This window comes from Salvelinus alpinus, chromosome 19 (genome assembly GCF_045679555.1).
Source record: "Salvelinus alpinus chromosome 19, SLU_Salpinus.1, whole genome shotgun sequence".
In the NCBI taxonomy this organism is placed as follows: domain Eukaryota; kingdom Metazoa; phylum Chordata; class Actinopteri; order Salmoniformes; family Salmonidae; genus Salvelinus; species Salvelinus alpinus.
In genome coordinates, this window is record NC_092104.1 from 842,660 (window position 1) to 858,216 (window position 15,557).

Sequence of the window (15,557 nt, forward strand, 5' to 3'; positions counted from 1 at the left end):
TGCACTGTCAACTGTGGGACCTTATATAGACAGGTGTGTGCCTTTCCAAATCATGTCCAATCAATTGAATTTACCACAGGTGGACTCCAATCAAGTTGCAGAAACATTTCAAGGATGATCAATGGCAACAGGATGCACCTGAGCTCAATGTTGAGTCTCATAGCAAAGGGTCTGAATATCTATGTAAATAAGGTATGTTTTTTTATTTTAATATATTTTCTAAAAACCTGTTTTTGCTTTGTCATTTAGAGGTATTGTGTGTAGATTGCTGAGTTGTTGTTTTTTTAAATCCATTTTAGAATAAGGCTGTAACGTAACAAAATGTGGACAAAGTCAATAGGTCTGAATATTTTTCGAAGGCACTGTATAGATATAAAAATGAAAATGGTGCCGTCTGGTTTGCTTAATATAAGGAATGTGAAATGATTTATACTTTTACTTTTGATACTTAAGTATATTTGTGTAATTACATTTATTTTGTACAATTAAGTACATTTAAAATCAAATACTTTCAGCCTTTTACTCGAGTAGCATTTTACTTTTACTCAAGAATTACAAGTGGGTACTGGTACCACTGGCTGTACATCGACTCGGTACTGGTACCACTGGCTGCACATCGACTAGGTACTGGTACCACTGGCTGCACATCGACTAGCTACTGGTACCACTGGCTGCACATCGACTAGGTACTGGTACCACTGGCTGCACATCGACTAGGTACTGGTACCACTGGCTGCACATCGACTAGGTACTGGTACCACTGGCTGCACATCGACTAGGTACTGGTACCACTGGCTGCACATCGACTAGGTACTGGTACCACTGGCTGCACATTGACTCGGTACTGGTACCACTGGCTGCACATTGACTCGGTACTGGTACCACTGGCTGCACATCGACTAGGTACTGGTACCACTGGCTGCACATCGACTAGGTACTGGTACCACTGGCTGCACATTGACTAGGTACTGGTACCACTGGCTGCACATTGACTAGGTACTGGTACCACTGGCTGCACATCGACTAGGTACTGGTACCACTGGCTGCACATTGACTAGGTACTGGTACCACTGGCTGCACATTGACTCGGTACTGGTACCACTGGCTGCACATCGACTAGGTACTGGTACCACTGGCTGCACATTGACTAGGTACTGGTACCACTGGCTGCACATTGACTAGGTACTGGTACCACTGGCTGCACATCGACTCGGTACTGGTACCACTGGCTGCACATCGACTAGGTACTGGTACCACTGGCTGCACATTGACTAGGTACTGGTACCACTGGCTGCACATTGACTCGGTACTGGTACCACTGGCTAGACATCGACTAGGTACTGGTACCACTGGCTGCACATCGACTAGGTACTGGTACCACTGGCTGTACATTGACTCGGTACAGGTACCACTGGCTGCACATCGACTCGGTACTGGTACCACTGGCTGCACATTGACTCGGTACTGGTACCAGTGGCTGTACATTGACTCGGTACTGGTACCAGTGGCTGCACATTGACTCGGTACTGGTACCACTGGCTGTACATTGACTAGGTACTGGTACCACTGGCTGCACATTGACTCGGTACTGGTACCAGTGGCTGCACATTGACTCGGTACTGGTACCACTGGCTGCACATTGACTAGGTACTGGTACCAGTGGCTGCACATTGACTCGGTACTGGTACCAGTGGCTGCACATTGACTAGGTACTGGTACCACTGGCTGCACATTGACTCGGTACTGGTACCAGTGGCTGCACATTGACTCGGTACTGGTACCAGTGGCTGCACATTGACTCGGTACTGGTACCACTGGCTGCACATTGACTCGGTACTGGTACCAGTGGCTGCACATTGACTCGGTACTACATTGACTAGGTACTGGTACCACTGGCTGTACATTGACTCGGTACTGGTACCACTGGCTGCACATTGACTCGGTACTGGTACCACTGGCTGCACATTGACTCGGTACTGGTACCAGTGGCTGTACATTGACTCGGTACTGGTACTAACTGTATATAGCCATGTTTTTTTCGTTATCGTTACTCGTTATCGTTATTCATTATTTTTATCTCACACTTAGAGAAATAACAGCAGGTGTCCTTGCACCAACACTGAGTATCCACAGGATCAGCTATTTGGATGGATTGATCCAGATTTCTAAGCTCAACAAAGTGGCACTTTTTGGTGCCTGATTCTTGAAAATGGTGCTCCATTGGTGTATTAGATGTGAGGCTAAACACCTCTACTCGAAGACAGTGTCTCGTGTAATTAACAACTTCCGTTGCTTTACTCTGAGCAAACCAAACCAACTCCAAATACTGTTCTTTCTACCCTCTGACTTTCCATGCCAACCTTCAGAATCAGGGCTTTCCATGCCAACCTTCAGAATCAGGGCTTTCCATGCCAATCTTCAGAATCAGTGCTTTCCATGCCAACCTTCAGAATCAGTGCTTTCCATGCCAACCTTCAGAATCAGTGCTTTCCATGCCAACCTTCAGAATCAGGGAAGTTGTGGAGAACCAAGGAAATAGGAAATAGTCGTGGGCACAGCGAAACGGGCAGTGGGCACAGTGAAACGGGCAGTGGGCACAGTGAAACGGGCAGTGGGCACAGTGAAACAGCCAGTGAAATGGCCAGTGAAACGGCCAGTGAAACGGCCAGTGGGCACAGTGAAACGGCCAGTGAAACGGCCAGTGGGAGACTTTTTCATCTTTGATTTGCTTCATGAAGAGGAGATTTCTGGGTTTGTGAAAGTGAACCAGATGTGTTCATATTGAGACAAACTCTTTTAATATCGGTGACCTCTTTTACAACCATGGCATTTGAAATCCATCGGTATGCATATCAGCTCAGACCATAAAATTCCTTTTTGACGTTCAAACCTGGTGAATTGGATTATCATGCCCTGCATTGCCACCATTCATCAACAGACAAGTTCATTACACTTGTTCATCAAGCGTTCAAATATAGGCATTTGTGAAGGTAACATTACAGAGTTTACCAGTTGAATTTTAATCCATAGTGTGTCTTTATGCATTTGATTTTCATCTGATAGTGTAACGTGGTGTTTTAATGCGTGACATTTTTGTTTTTCAGATAATGACAATGATAGTCAATTTAATGAGTGTGAAAGGCTAATCCTAAGAGTGAAGGAGCAAGTCCATTTTATATCGGCCCTGGAGAAATCTTCTCCACTCCTGTCATTTACTCCCATCAATGTTCCAGTGGTGCTCACTTCCTCTGCTCTTCCTTTCAACTCCCTCTGCTCTTCCTTTCAACTCCCTCTGCTCTTCCTTTCAACTCCCTCTGCTCTTCCTTTCAACTCCCTCTGCTCTTCCTTTCAACTCCCTCTGCTCTTCCTTTCAACTCCCTCTGCTCTTCTTTTCAACTCCCTCTGCTCTTCCTGTGATGGCTTTAGGTTGGAACACTGTGATGGCTTTAGGTTGGAACACTGTGATGGCTTTAGGTTGGAACACGGTGATGGCTTTAGGTTGGAACACTGCCTCCATACTGTAGCTTTATTTATTTTATTTTTTATTTCACCTTTATTTAACCAGGTAGGCTAGTTGAGAACAAGTTCTCATTTGCAACTGCGACCTGGCCAAGATAAAGCATAGCAGTGTGAACAGACAACACAGAGTTACACATGGAGTAAACAATAAACAAGTCAATAACATGGTAGAAAAAAAAGAGAATCTATATACAATGTGTGCAAAAGGCATGAGGTAGGCAATAAATCGAATAATTATAATTTAGCAGATTAACACTGGAGTGATAAATCATCAGATGATCATGTGCAAGAAGAGATACTGGTGTGCAAAAGAGCAGAAAAGTAAATAAATAAAAGCAGTATGGGGGGTGAGGTAGGTAAATTGGGTGGGTAGTTTACAGATGGACTATGTACAGCTGCAGCGATCGGTTAGCTGCTCGGATAGCAGATTTTTAAAGTTGTTGAGGGAGATAAAAGTCTCCAACTTCAGAGATTTTTGCAATTCGTTCCAGTCGCAGGCAGCAGAGAACTGGAAGGAAAGGCGGCCAAATGAGGTTTTGGCTTTAGGGATGATCAGTGAGATACACCTGCTGGAGCGCGTGTTGCGGGTGGGTGTAGCCATCGTGACCAGTGAACTGAGATAAGGCGGCACTTTACCTAGCATAGCCTTGTAGATGACCTGGAGCCAGTGGGTCTGACGACGAACATGTAGCGAGGGCCAGCCGACTAGGGCATACAGGTCGCAGTGGTGGGTCGTATAAGGTGCTTTAGTAACAAAACGAATGGCACTGTGATAAACTGCATCCAGTTTGCTGAGTAGAGTATTGGAAGCTATTTTGTAGATGACATCGCCGAAGTCGAGGATCGGTAGGATAGTCAGTTTTACTAGGGTAAGTTTGGCGGCGTGAGTGAAGGAGGCTTTGTTGCGGAATAGAAAGCCGATTCTTGATTTGATTTTGGATTGGAGATGTTTGATATGAGTCTGGAAGGAGAGTTTGCAGTCTAGCCAGACACCTAGGTACTTATAGATGTCCACATATTCTAGGTCGGAACCGTCCAGGGTGGTGATGCTAGTCGGGCGTGCGGGTGCAGGCAGCGAACGGTTGAAAAGCATGCATTTGGTTTTACTAGCGTTTAAGAGCAGTTGGAGGCCACGGAAGGAGTGTTGTATGGCATTGAAGCTCGTTTGGAGGTTAGATAGCACAGTGTCCAAGGAAGGGCCGGAAGTATATAGAATGGTGTCGTCTGCGTAGAGGTGGATCAGGGAATCGCCCGCAGCAAGAGCAACATCATTGATGTATACAGAGAAAAGAGTCGGCCCGAGAATTGAACCCTGTGGTACCCCCATAGAGACTGCCAGAGGACCGGACAACATGCCCTCCGATTTGACACACTGAACTCTGTCTGCAAAGTAGTTGGTGAACCAGGCAAGGCAGTCATTAGAAAAACCGAGGCTACTGAGTCTGCCGATAAGAATATGGTGATTGACAGAGTCGAAAGCCTTGGCCAGGTCGATGAAGACGGCTGCACAGTAATGTCTTTTATCGATGGCGGTTATGATATCGTTTAGTACCTTGAGCGTGGCTGAGGTGCACCCATGACCGGCTCGGAAACCGGATTGCACAGCGGAGAAGGTACGGTGGGATTCGAGATGGTCAGTGATCTGTTTGTTGACTTGGCTTTCGAAGACCTTAGATAGGCAGGGCAGGATGGATATAGGTCTGTAACAGTTTGGGTCCAGGGTGTCTCCCCCTTTGAAGAGGGGGATGACCGCGGCAGCTTTCCAATCCTTGGGGATCTCAGATGATACGAAGGAGAGGTTGAACAGGCTGGTGATAGGGGGTGCGACAATGGCGGCGGACAGTTTCAGAAATAGGGGGTCCAGATTGTCAAGCCCAGCTGATTTGTATGGGTCCAGGTTTTTCAGCTCTTTCAGAACATCTGCTATCTGGATTTGGGTAAAGGAGAAGCTGGGGAGGCTTGGGCGAGTAGCAGCGGGGGCGGGGCTGTTGGCCAAGGTTGGAGTCGCCAGGAGGAAGGCATGGCCAGCCATTGAGAAATGCTTGTTGAAGTCTTCGATTATCACGGATTTATCGGTGGTGACCGTGTTACCTAGCCTCAGTGCAGTGGGCAGCTGGGAGGAGGTGCTCTTGTTCTCCATGGACTTTACAGTATCCCAGAACTTTTTGGAGTTAGAGCTACAGGATGCAAATTTCTGCTTGAAAAAGCTGGCCTTTGCTTTCCTGACTTCCCTGAACAGTTGCATATCGCGGGGGCTCTTCGATGCTATTGCAGTTCGCCACAGGATGTTTTTGTGCTGGTCGAGGGCAGTCAGGTCTGAAGTGAACCAAGGGCTATATCTGTTCTTGGTTCTGCATTTTTTGAACGGAGCATGCTTGTCTAATATGGTGAGGAAGTAACATTTAAAGAATGACCAGGCATCCTCAACTGACGGGATGAGGTCAATATCCTTCCAGGGTACCCGGGCCAGGTCGATTAGAAAGGCCTGCTCGCAGAAGTGTTTTAGGGAGCGTTTGACAGTGATGAGGGGTGGTCGTTTGACCGCGGACCCGTGGCGGATACAGGCAATGAGGCAGTGATCGCTGAGATCTTGATTGAAGACAGCAGAGGTGTATTTGGAGGGCAGGTTGGTCAGGATAATGTCTATTAGGGTGCCCATGTTTACGGATTTAGGGTTGTACCTGGTGGGTTCCTTGATGATTTGTGTGAGATTGAGGGCATCAAGCTTGGATTGTAGGACTGCCGGGGTGTTAAGCATATCCCAGTTTAGGTCACCTAACAGAACAAACTCTGAAGCTAGATGGGGAGCGATCAATTCACAGATGGTGTCCAGGGCACAGCTGGGAGCTGAGGGGGGTCGGTAGCAGGCGGCAACAGTGAGAGACTTATTTCTGGAGAGATTAATTTTTAAAATTAGAAGTTCGAACTGTTTGGGCATAGACCTGGAAAGTATGACAGAACTTTGCAGGCTATCTCTGCAGTAGATTGCAACTCCTCCCCCTTTGGCAGTTCTATCTTGACGGAAAGTGTTATAGTTGGGTATGGAAATCTCAGAATTTTTGGTGGCCTTCCTAAGCCAGGATTCGGACACGGCAAGGACATCAGGGTTGGCAGAGTGTGCTAAAGCGGTGAGTAAGGCAAACTTAGGGAGGAGGCTTCTGATGTTGACATGCATGAGGCCAAGGCTTTTTCGATCACAGAAGTCAACAAATGAGGGTGACTGGGGACATGCAGGGCCTGGGTTTACCTCCACATCACCCGAGGAACAGAGGAGTAGTAGGATGAGGGTGCGGCTAAAGGCTATCAAAACTGGTCGCCTAGAGCGTTGGGGACAAAGAATAAAAGGAGCAGATTTATGGGCGTGGTAGAATAGATTCTGGGCATAATGTGCAGACAGGGGTATGGAGGGGCGCGGGTACAGCGGAGGCAAGCCCAGGCACTGGGTGATGATAAGAGAGGTTGTATCTCTGGACATGCTGGTCTCAATGGGTGAGGTCACCGCATGTGTGGGGGGTGGGACAAAGGAGGTAACAGAGGTACGGAGAGTGGAACTACAGGGTCCATTGCAAACCAAAACAATGATAATGATAACTAGCCTGAACAACAGTATGCAAGGCATATTGATATATGAGAGAGACATACAATAAGGCATAAAGTGATTGCAGGTCTTGATTGGGAGAGCTAGCTAAAACAACAGGTAAGATAACAGCAGCAATAACAGGGTGCTAGTCTAACACAGCAACAACAGGTAAAAATGGCGACGACTCGGCAGAGAGGGTCGGATTAACTACACACAGATCCTGAGTTAAAGCACAGAGCCGACAGATAAAACACAAATAAACAGAATGGAGTACCGTGAATTAATGGACAGTCAAGCATGCATCAGCTATGTAGCCAAGTGATCATAGTGTCCAGGGGGCAGCCGTAGATGGAGCAGGGAGGCCTCCACTAAGCTAGCACGCGGCGTTTAAAGTTAGTAGCCCGGGGGGTGGTCTGCTCAGACGGAGGGGGTCTGCTCAGACGTGGTCGTGTCGACAGAGAATCCAAGCCGGATGGCGAAAGAGAGGTTGTGAATTGTAGAATTGTGTTTGCTAACTGGTGCTAGCTTCGTGGCAGTGGCGCTAGCTGCGCTAGCTGCAAGCTAGCTGTGAGGATCAGAAGTAGTGGCTCAGGGATTACGGCAGGAATCCGGCGTTGTTGTCGAGAGACAGTCCGATGCTGGTAAATTGGTGAGTAATATCCAGGCTAATAACAGGGCTGGTGTCTGTGCAGAAGGTAAAAGCTACTAGCAGCGGCAAAAAAATGGCTAAATTAGCTTGTAGCTGATTTAGACCAGTTGTGATGGATTGGCAGGGCTCTGTGTCGGCAAAAAAAAGGTCCAGTCCAATTGGCAAAAGAGGTATTGTAGCCCAAGAATTCGCTGGTAGACCTCTTCGGCTAGCCGGCAGATGGGCCTAGCTCGAGGCTAGCTCAAGGCTAACTGGTGCTTGCTTCGGGACAGAGGTGTTAGCCAGTAGTAGCCACTCGGTTGCAGCTAGCTAGCTGTGATGATACGGTGTAATTGTCCAGAGCTTGCGTCAGGAATCCGGTGATGTGGTAGAGAAAAAGCATTCCTATATGCTCTGGGTTGATATCGCGCTGCAGCTAGCCGGCAGATGGGCCTAGCTCGAGGCTAGCTCAAGGCTAACTGGTGCTTGCTTCGGGACAGAGGTGTTAGCCAGTAGTAGCCACTCGGTTGCAGCTAGCTAGCTGTGATGATACGGTGTAATTGTCCAGAGCTTGCGTCAGGAATCCGGTGATGTGGTAGAGAAAAAGCAGTCCTATATGCTCTGGGGTGATATCGCGCTTGCAGACTGGCAGGTATTGGCCCGGTATTGAAGCTGGCAGTGTCCGAGTTGAGGGTGAAGACCGCAGCAGTGGCTAACTGACTACTAGCTAGTAGCTAGTTATCTGGCTAGCTTCTGATTGGGGTTACGGTTCTAAAGTATAAAAAAATAGCAGGTCCGTACCACATTGGGTGAGGCGGAATGTAGGAATGTATATTCAGTTCCTAGATGGAAAGTGAAATTAAAATATATACGAAATGTATACGAAAAATACGAAGACTATTTACACGGGACAAGACAAGACAAAGACACGTCCTACTGCTACGCCATCTTGGATAAATATGATGCCTTAATGTCTTGGCTTGTATGAAAATAGGCCTATTTCCCTTGCTGGTATGAAAATAGGCCTATTTCCCTTGCTGGTATGAAAATAGACCTATTTCACTTGCTGGTATGTAAATAGACCTATTTCACTTGCTGGTATGAAAATAGGCCTATTTCACTTCCTGGTATGAACATATGCCTATTTCCCTTGCTGGTATGAAAATAGACCTGTTTCACTTGCTGGTATAAAAATAGACCTGTTTCACTTGCTGGTATGAAAATATGCCTATTTCCCTTGCTGGTATGAAAATAGGCCTATTTCACTTCCTGGTATGAACATATGCCTATTTCCCTTGCTGGTATGAAAATAGACCTGTTTCACTTGCTGGTATAAAAATAGACCTGTTTCACTTGCTGGTATGAAAATAGACCTGTTTCACTTGCTGGTATGAAAATAGACCTGTTTCACTTGCTGGTATGAAAATAGGCCTATTTCACTTCCTGGTATGAAAATAGGCCTATTTCACTTGCTGGTATGAAAATAAGCCTATTTCACTTGCTGGTATGAAAATAAGCCTATTTCACTTGCTGGTATGAAAATAGGCCTATTTCACTTCCTGGAACTAAGGCAGAGGGACAATGAGGAACCATGACAGTCTAACAACCATTACTCCTGGGAGGGATAGGAAGATATGATGTACTGCTACCATACATAGTCTGTCTGGTGGTGTGGACATGGAAAACATTGTGGGATTCCACTGCTAGAAGGAAACGCAAGTCTGAGTATTTAACCAACAAAACACTCAGGGAAGGTAGCTTTAGTATCTCTGTATCTAAGAGCTAGGTACAACATAATTACCAGAAAATTGTCAGGACTTTAGTCTGTGTTTAAACAAAACAGTACAAGAATTACAAACGGCCTTCCCACCGTGTGGTTGTGTGCGAGAGGGAAAACTTACAAGGTACAAAACACATCTTGTTAAGAAATCTTTTTGACACTCACCAGGTTGAGTTTGAGTTCCATATTGAGGACTCCTCCACTGTCCAGGACAGGCATGAGGTTAATGGAGAACACAGCAGCCCTGTCCGGAGGAACAGAGATGTTCGGACCAAAGAAGATGTAGAAGTGGACAGAGAAGGTGTCCAGCTCATTCCTCAGGGTGGGCCGGATGGGCCAGCACCGGTTGGGGTCGGAGCTGGGAGCCATATGGGTTATACTGTCCTGGGGGGAGAGGAGTGGGCCAGCGGGGTCCGAAGCAGAGGAGTTCTGGGCGAGGCTGGGGAGGCCGGCGAGTCCGGCAGGGGTGGAAGGGAGCGTTTCAGAGAGAGAGAAGCCCATAGCACTGCCAAAGGACTGCGGCAGGTTGAGGTTAGAGCTGGGGCCAGAAGAGGAGCTGGAGGGGGATCCCTTAGAGGTGCTGGATTTGGAGCAATCTGGAGAGGGAGAGGGAGAGAGAGAGAGAGAGAGAGAGAGAGAGAGAGAGAGAGAGAGAGAGAGAGAGAGAGAGAGAGAGAGAGAGAGAGAGAGAGAGAGAGAGAGAGAGAGAGAGAGAGAGAGAGAGAGAGAGAGAGAGAGAGAGAGAGACAATGAAACAAAGAGTCATTTAGGAAGAATGGGGAGACAGACAGACAAGCAGAAAGGCAGACAGACAGACAAGCAGAAAGGCAGACAGACAGACAGACAGACAGACAGACAGACAGACAGACAGACAGACAGACAGACAGACAGACAGACAGACAGACAGACAGAGCGAGAGAGAGAGCGACAGAAAGATGAAATGTGTCATGTCATAGCTCTACCAGTGTGAAACAGGCCGTTCCCCTGACAGTAAACAGGTCATTCAGGAGATAACAGGCCGTTCCCCTGACAGTAAACAGGTCATTCAGGAGATAACAGGCCGTTCCCCTGACAGTAAACAGGTCATTCAGGAGATAACAGGCCGTTCCCCTGACAGTAAACAGATCATTCAGGAGATAACAGGCCGTTCCCCTGACAGTAAACAGGTCATTCAGGAGATAACAGGCCGTTCCCCTGACAGTAAACAGGTCATTCAGGAGATAACAGGCCGTTCCACTGACAGTAAACAGGTCATTCAGGAGATAACAGGCCGTTCCCCTGACAGTAAACAGATCATTCAGGAGATAACAGGCCGTTCCCCTGACAGTAAACAGGTCATTCAGGAGATAACAGGCCGTTCCACTGACAGTAAACAGGTCATTCAGGAGATAACAGGCCGTTCCCCTGACAGTAAACAGGCCTCTCCTCTCTTCCCCTCTCTTCTCTTCTCCTCTCTTCTCCTCTCTTCCCCTCTCCTCTCCTATCTTCCATTCTCCTCTCTTCTCCTTTCTTCCTGTCTCTTCTCTTCTCCTCTCTTCCCCTCTCTTCTCCTCCCCCAATCCTCTCCCCCTCCTCTCCTTGCCTCTCCTGTCTCTTCTCCTCTCAAGAGCCTCTCCTCTCTGCATCAGACCTAGTTTGCACATGTGCCTGTTAGGTTGCATGGCCGTATTATCTGTAGAGAAGTGTCTGAGTCAGTCTGAAGTGCTCTCCTGTCGACACCACACACACACACACACACACACACACACACACACACACACACACACACACACACACACACACACACACACACACACACACACACACACACACACACACACACACACACACACACACACACACACACACACACACACACACACACCCGACTCAGAGGGTTAGAGAAACAAACAAAAGGCGGATCATTGTCAAGAGGCTCCTATTCCCTCTCATCTCCACATCAACCAGTCAGATGATCTGATCGTCTGGAAGCAGAATAACACAACAGGTCCTGTGTGTTGAAATGATCAAATGAAGTGGAACTGCACAGCAGCATGGTTAAACAGACGTTTTAATGGGTGAATGGCTATCTGTGGTTAAACAGACGTTTTAATGGGTGACTGGCTGTCTGTGGTTAAACAGACGTTTTAATGGGTGACTGGCTGTCTGTGGTTAAACAGACGTTTTAATGGGTGACTGGCCGTCTGTGGTTAAACAGACATTTTAATGGGTGACTGGCCGTCTGTGGTTAAACAGACATTTTAATGGGTGACTGGCCGTCTGTGGTTAAACAGACATTTTAATGGGTGACTGGCCGTCTGTGGTTAAACAGACGTTTTAATAGGTGACTGGCCGTCTGTGGTTAAACAGACGTTTTAATGGGTGACTGGCTGTCTGTGGTTAAACAGACATTTTAATGGGTGACTGGCTGTCTGTGGTTAAACAGACGTTTTAATGGGTGACTGGCTGTCTGTGGTTAAACAGACGTTTTAATGGGTGACTGGCTGTCTGTGGTTAAACAGACGTTTTAATGGGTGACTGGCTGTCTGTGGTTAAACATACGTTTTAATGGGTGACTGGCTGTCTGTGGTTAAACAGACGTTTTAATGGGTGACTGGCTGTCTGTGGTTAAACAGACGTTTTAATGGGTGACTGGCTGTCTGTGGTTAAACAGACGTTTTAATGGGTGACTGGCTGTCTGTTGTTAAACAGACGTTTGAATGGGTGACTGGCTGTCTGTTGTTAAACAGACGTTTTAATGGGTGACTGGCTGTCTGTGGTTAAACAGATGTTTTAATGGGTGACTGGCTGTCTGTGGTTAAACAGACGTTTTAATGGGTGACTGGCTGTCTGTGGTTAAACAGACGTTTTAATGGGTGACTGGCCGTCTGTGGTTAAACAGACATTTTAATGGGTGACTGGCCGTCTGTGGTTAAACAGACGTTTTAATGGGTGACTGGCTGTCTGTGGTTAAACAGACGTTTTAATGGGTGACTGGCTGTCTGTGGTTAAACAGACGTTTTAATGGGTGACTGGCTGTGGTTAAACAGACGTTTTAATGGGTGACTGGCTCTGGTTAAACAGACGTTTTAATAGGTGAATGGCTGTCTGTGGTTAAACAGACGTTTTAATGGGTGACTGGCTGTCTGTGGTTAAACAGACGTTTTAATGGGTGACTGGCTGTCTGCTTTTCACACATACTATTTGCTATATAAGCCTGATTCTCTGTAACACTCGCTGTCTTGTATGAGAGCTGAGTGAATCGGAAGGGGTATTAGGGAGAGCACTGAAGATGAACACTGTCTGTGTCCATGAGAACGAAGGATATTTTACACTATAAGGGGTTATATTTAGAGTTTCAATTAGGGTTAGGGTTTGTGGACGTGTTTAGGGTTAGGGTTAGGGTTAGGGTGTGTGGACGTGTTTAGGGTTAGGGTTAGGGTGTGTGGACGTTAGGGTTAGGGTTAGGGTTAGGGTTAGGGTTAGGGTTAGGGTTAGGGTTAGGGTTAGGGTTAGGGTTAGGGTTAGGGTTAGGGTTAGGGTTAGGGTTAGGGTTAGGGTTAGGGTTAGGGTTAGGGTTAGGGTTAGGGTTAGGGTTAGGGTTAGGGTTAGGGTTAGGGTTAGGGTTAGGGTTAGGGGTAGGGTTAGGGTTAGGGTTAGGGTTAGGGTTAGGGTTAGGGTTAGGGTTAGGGTTAGGGTTAGGGTTAGGGTTAGGGTTAGGGTTAGGGTTAGGGTTAGGGTTAGGGTTAGGGTTAGGGTTAGGGTTAGGGTTAGGGTTAGGGTTAGGGTTAGGGGTGTGGACGTGTTTAGGGTTAGGGTTAGGGTTAGGGTGTGTGGACGTGTTGAGGGTTAGGGTTAGGGTTAGGGTTAGGGTGTGTGGACGTGTTGAGGGTTAGGGTTAGGGTTAGGGTGTGTGGACGTGTTTAGGGTTAGGGTTAGGGTTAGGGTGTGTGGACGTGTTTAGGGTTAGGGTTAGGGTGTGTGGATGTGGTTAGGGTTAGGGTTAGGGGTTAGGGGTTAGGGGTTAGGGGTTAGGGTTAGGGGTTAGGGTTAGGGTGTGAACTATACTTGTGGAGACCACAAGAGATCCAAATCAAATCAAATTGTATTGGTCGTATACGCAGATGTTATTGTGGGTGTAGCGAAATGGTGCAGTAATATCTAACAATACACAACAATGTACACATCTATAGTAAAATAATAGATTTAAGAAATATATAAATATTAGGATGAGCAAAATATGTACACTACATGACCAAAAGTATGTGGACACCTGCTCATCGAACAACTCATTCTAAAATCATGGGCATTAATATGGAGTTGGTCCCTTCTTTGCTGCTATAACAGCCTCCACTTCTTCTTTTCAACTAGATGTTGGAACATTGCTGTGGGGACTTGCTTCCTTTCAGCCACAAGAGCATTAGTGAGGTTGGACACTGATGTTGGGCGATTAGGCCTGGGGCTGGCAGTCGGCAGTCCAATTCAACCCTGAGTGTTCGATGGGGTTGAGGTCAGGGCAGAAGTTATTGGTACTTGGTAGTGAGTGTTGCAACCGGGGACAGACGGTTTTTAAGCGATACGCACTTCAGCACTCGGCGTTCCCGTTCTGTGAGCTTATGTGGTCTACCACTTCGTGGCTGAGCTGTTGTTGCTGCTAGACATTTGCACTTTACAATGACAGCACTTACAGTTGACCGGGGCAGCTCTAGCAGGGCTGAAATTTGACAAACTGACTCGTTGGAAAGGTGGTATCCTGTGACGGTATCTTGTTGAAAGTCGCTGAGATCTTCAGTAAGGCCATTCTACTGCCAATGTTTGTCTAGGAAATTGCATGGCTGCGTGCTCAATTTTATACACCTGTCAGCAACGGGTGTGGCTGAAATAGCCGAATCCACTAATTTGAAGGGATGTCCACATACTTTTGTATATACAGTGCATTTGGAAATTATTCAGACCCCTTCCTTTCTCCACATTTTGTTACTTGACAGCATTATTCTAAAATTGATTACATATTTGTTTCCCTCATCAATCTACACCAATAACCCATGATGAAAAGGCGAAAACAGGTTTTTAGACATTTTTGCAAATGTATTAAAATTAAAAACAGAAATACCTTATTTACATAAGTACTCAAACACTTTGCTATGAGACTCCAAATTGAGCTCAGGTGCCTCCTGTTTCCATTGATCATCTTTGAGATGTTTCTACAACTTAATTGGAGTCCACCTATGGTCAATTAAATTGATTGGACATGATTTGGAAAGGCACACACCTGTCTATATAAGGTCCCACTGTTGACAGTGCATATCAGAGCAAAAACCAAGCCATGAGGTCAAAGGAATTGTCTGTAGAGCTCCAAGACAGGATTGTGTCGAGGCACAGATCTGGGGAAGGGTACCAAAACATTTCTGCAGCATTGAAGGTCCCCAAGAACACAGTGACCTCCATCGTTCTTAAACCTGTTTGGGATAGGGGGCAGCATTTTCACTTTTGCATGAAATGCGTGCCCAGAGTAAACTGCCTGCTACTCTGTCCCAGATGCTAATATATGCATATCATTAGTAGTATTGGATAAAAAACACTCTGAAATTTATAAAACTGTTTGAATGATGTCTGTGAGTATAACAGAACTCATATGGCAGGCAAAAACCTGAGAAGAATCCAACCAGGAAGTGGGAAATCTGAGGTTTGTAGTTTTTCAAAGCTTGGCCTTTCCGAATACACAGTGTCTATGGGGTTAAGTTGCACTTCCTAAGGCTTCCACTAGATGTCAACCATCTTTAGAAACTTGTTTCAGGCTTCTGCTATAAAGGAGGGGGGAATGGGAGCTGAATGAGTCAAAGCTCTCGTTCCAGTGCTTTGCTACAGACAATGGAATTCTCCGGTTGGAACATTATTGATGATTTATGTTAAAAACATCCTAAAGATTGATTCCATACATCGTTTGATATGTTTCTACGACCTGTAACGGAACTTTTCTAGTTTTTGTCTGGACGTAGTGCCCATGAAGATGGATTACTGGGCTGAACACGCTAACAACTAGTGGCTATTTGGACATAAATGATGGACTT

At 46.5% G+C, this 15,557-nt stretch overlaps 1 protein-coding gene across 1 annotated transcript in view; it reads right to left on the reverse strand.

The window, feature by feature from the left end:
- Window positions 1-15,557, reverse strand: part of tmem8b (transmembrane protein 8B) — a 375,967-nt gene that overhangs the window by 90,652 nt on the left and 269,758 nt on the right. The window contains exon 6 of the mRNA XM_071352000.1: window positions 9,673-10,103. Within this exon, the coding sequence (XP_071208101.1) occupies window positions 9,673-10,103 (431 nt within the window). The remainder of the gene's footprint in view (window positions 1-9,672; window positions 10,104-15,557) is intronic.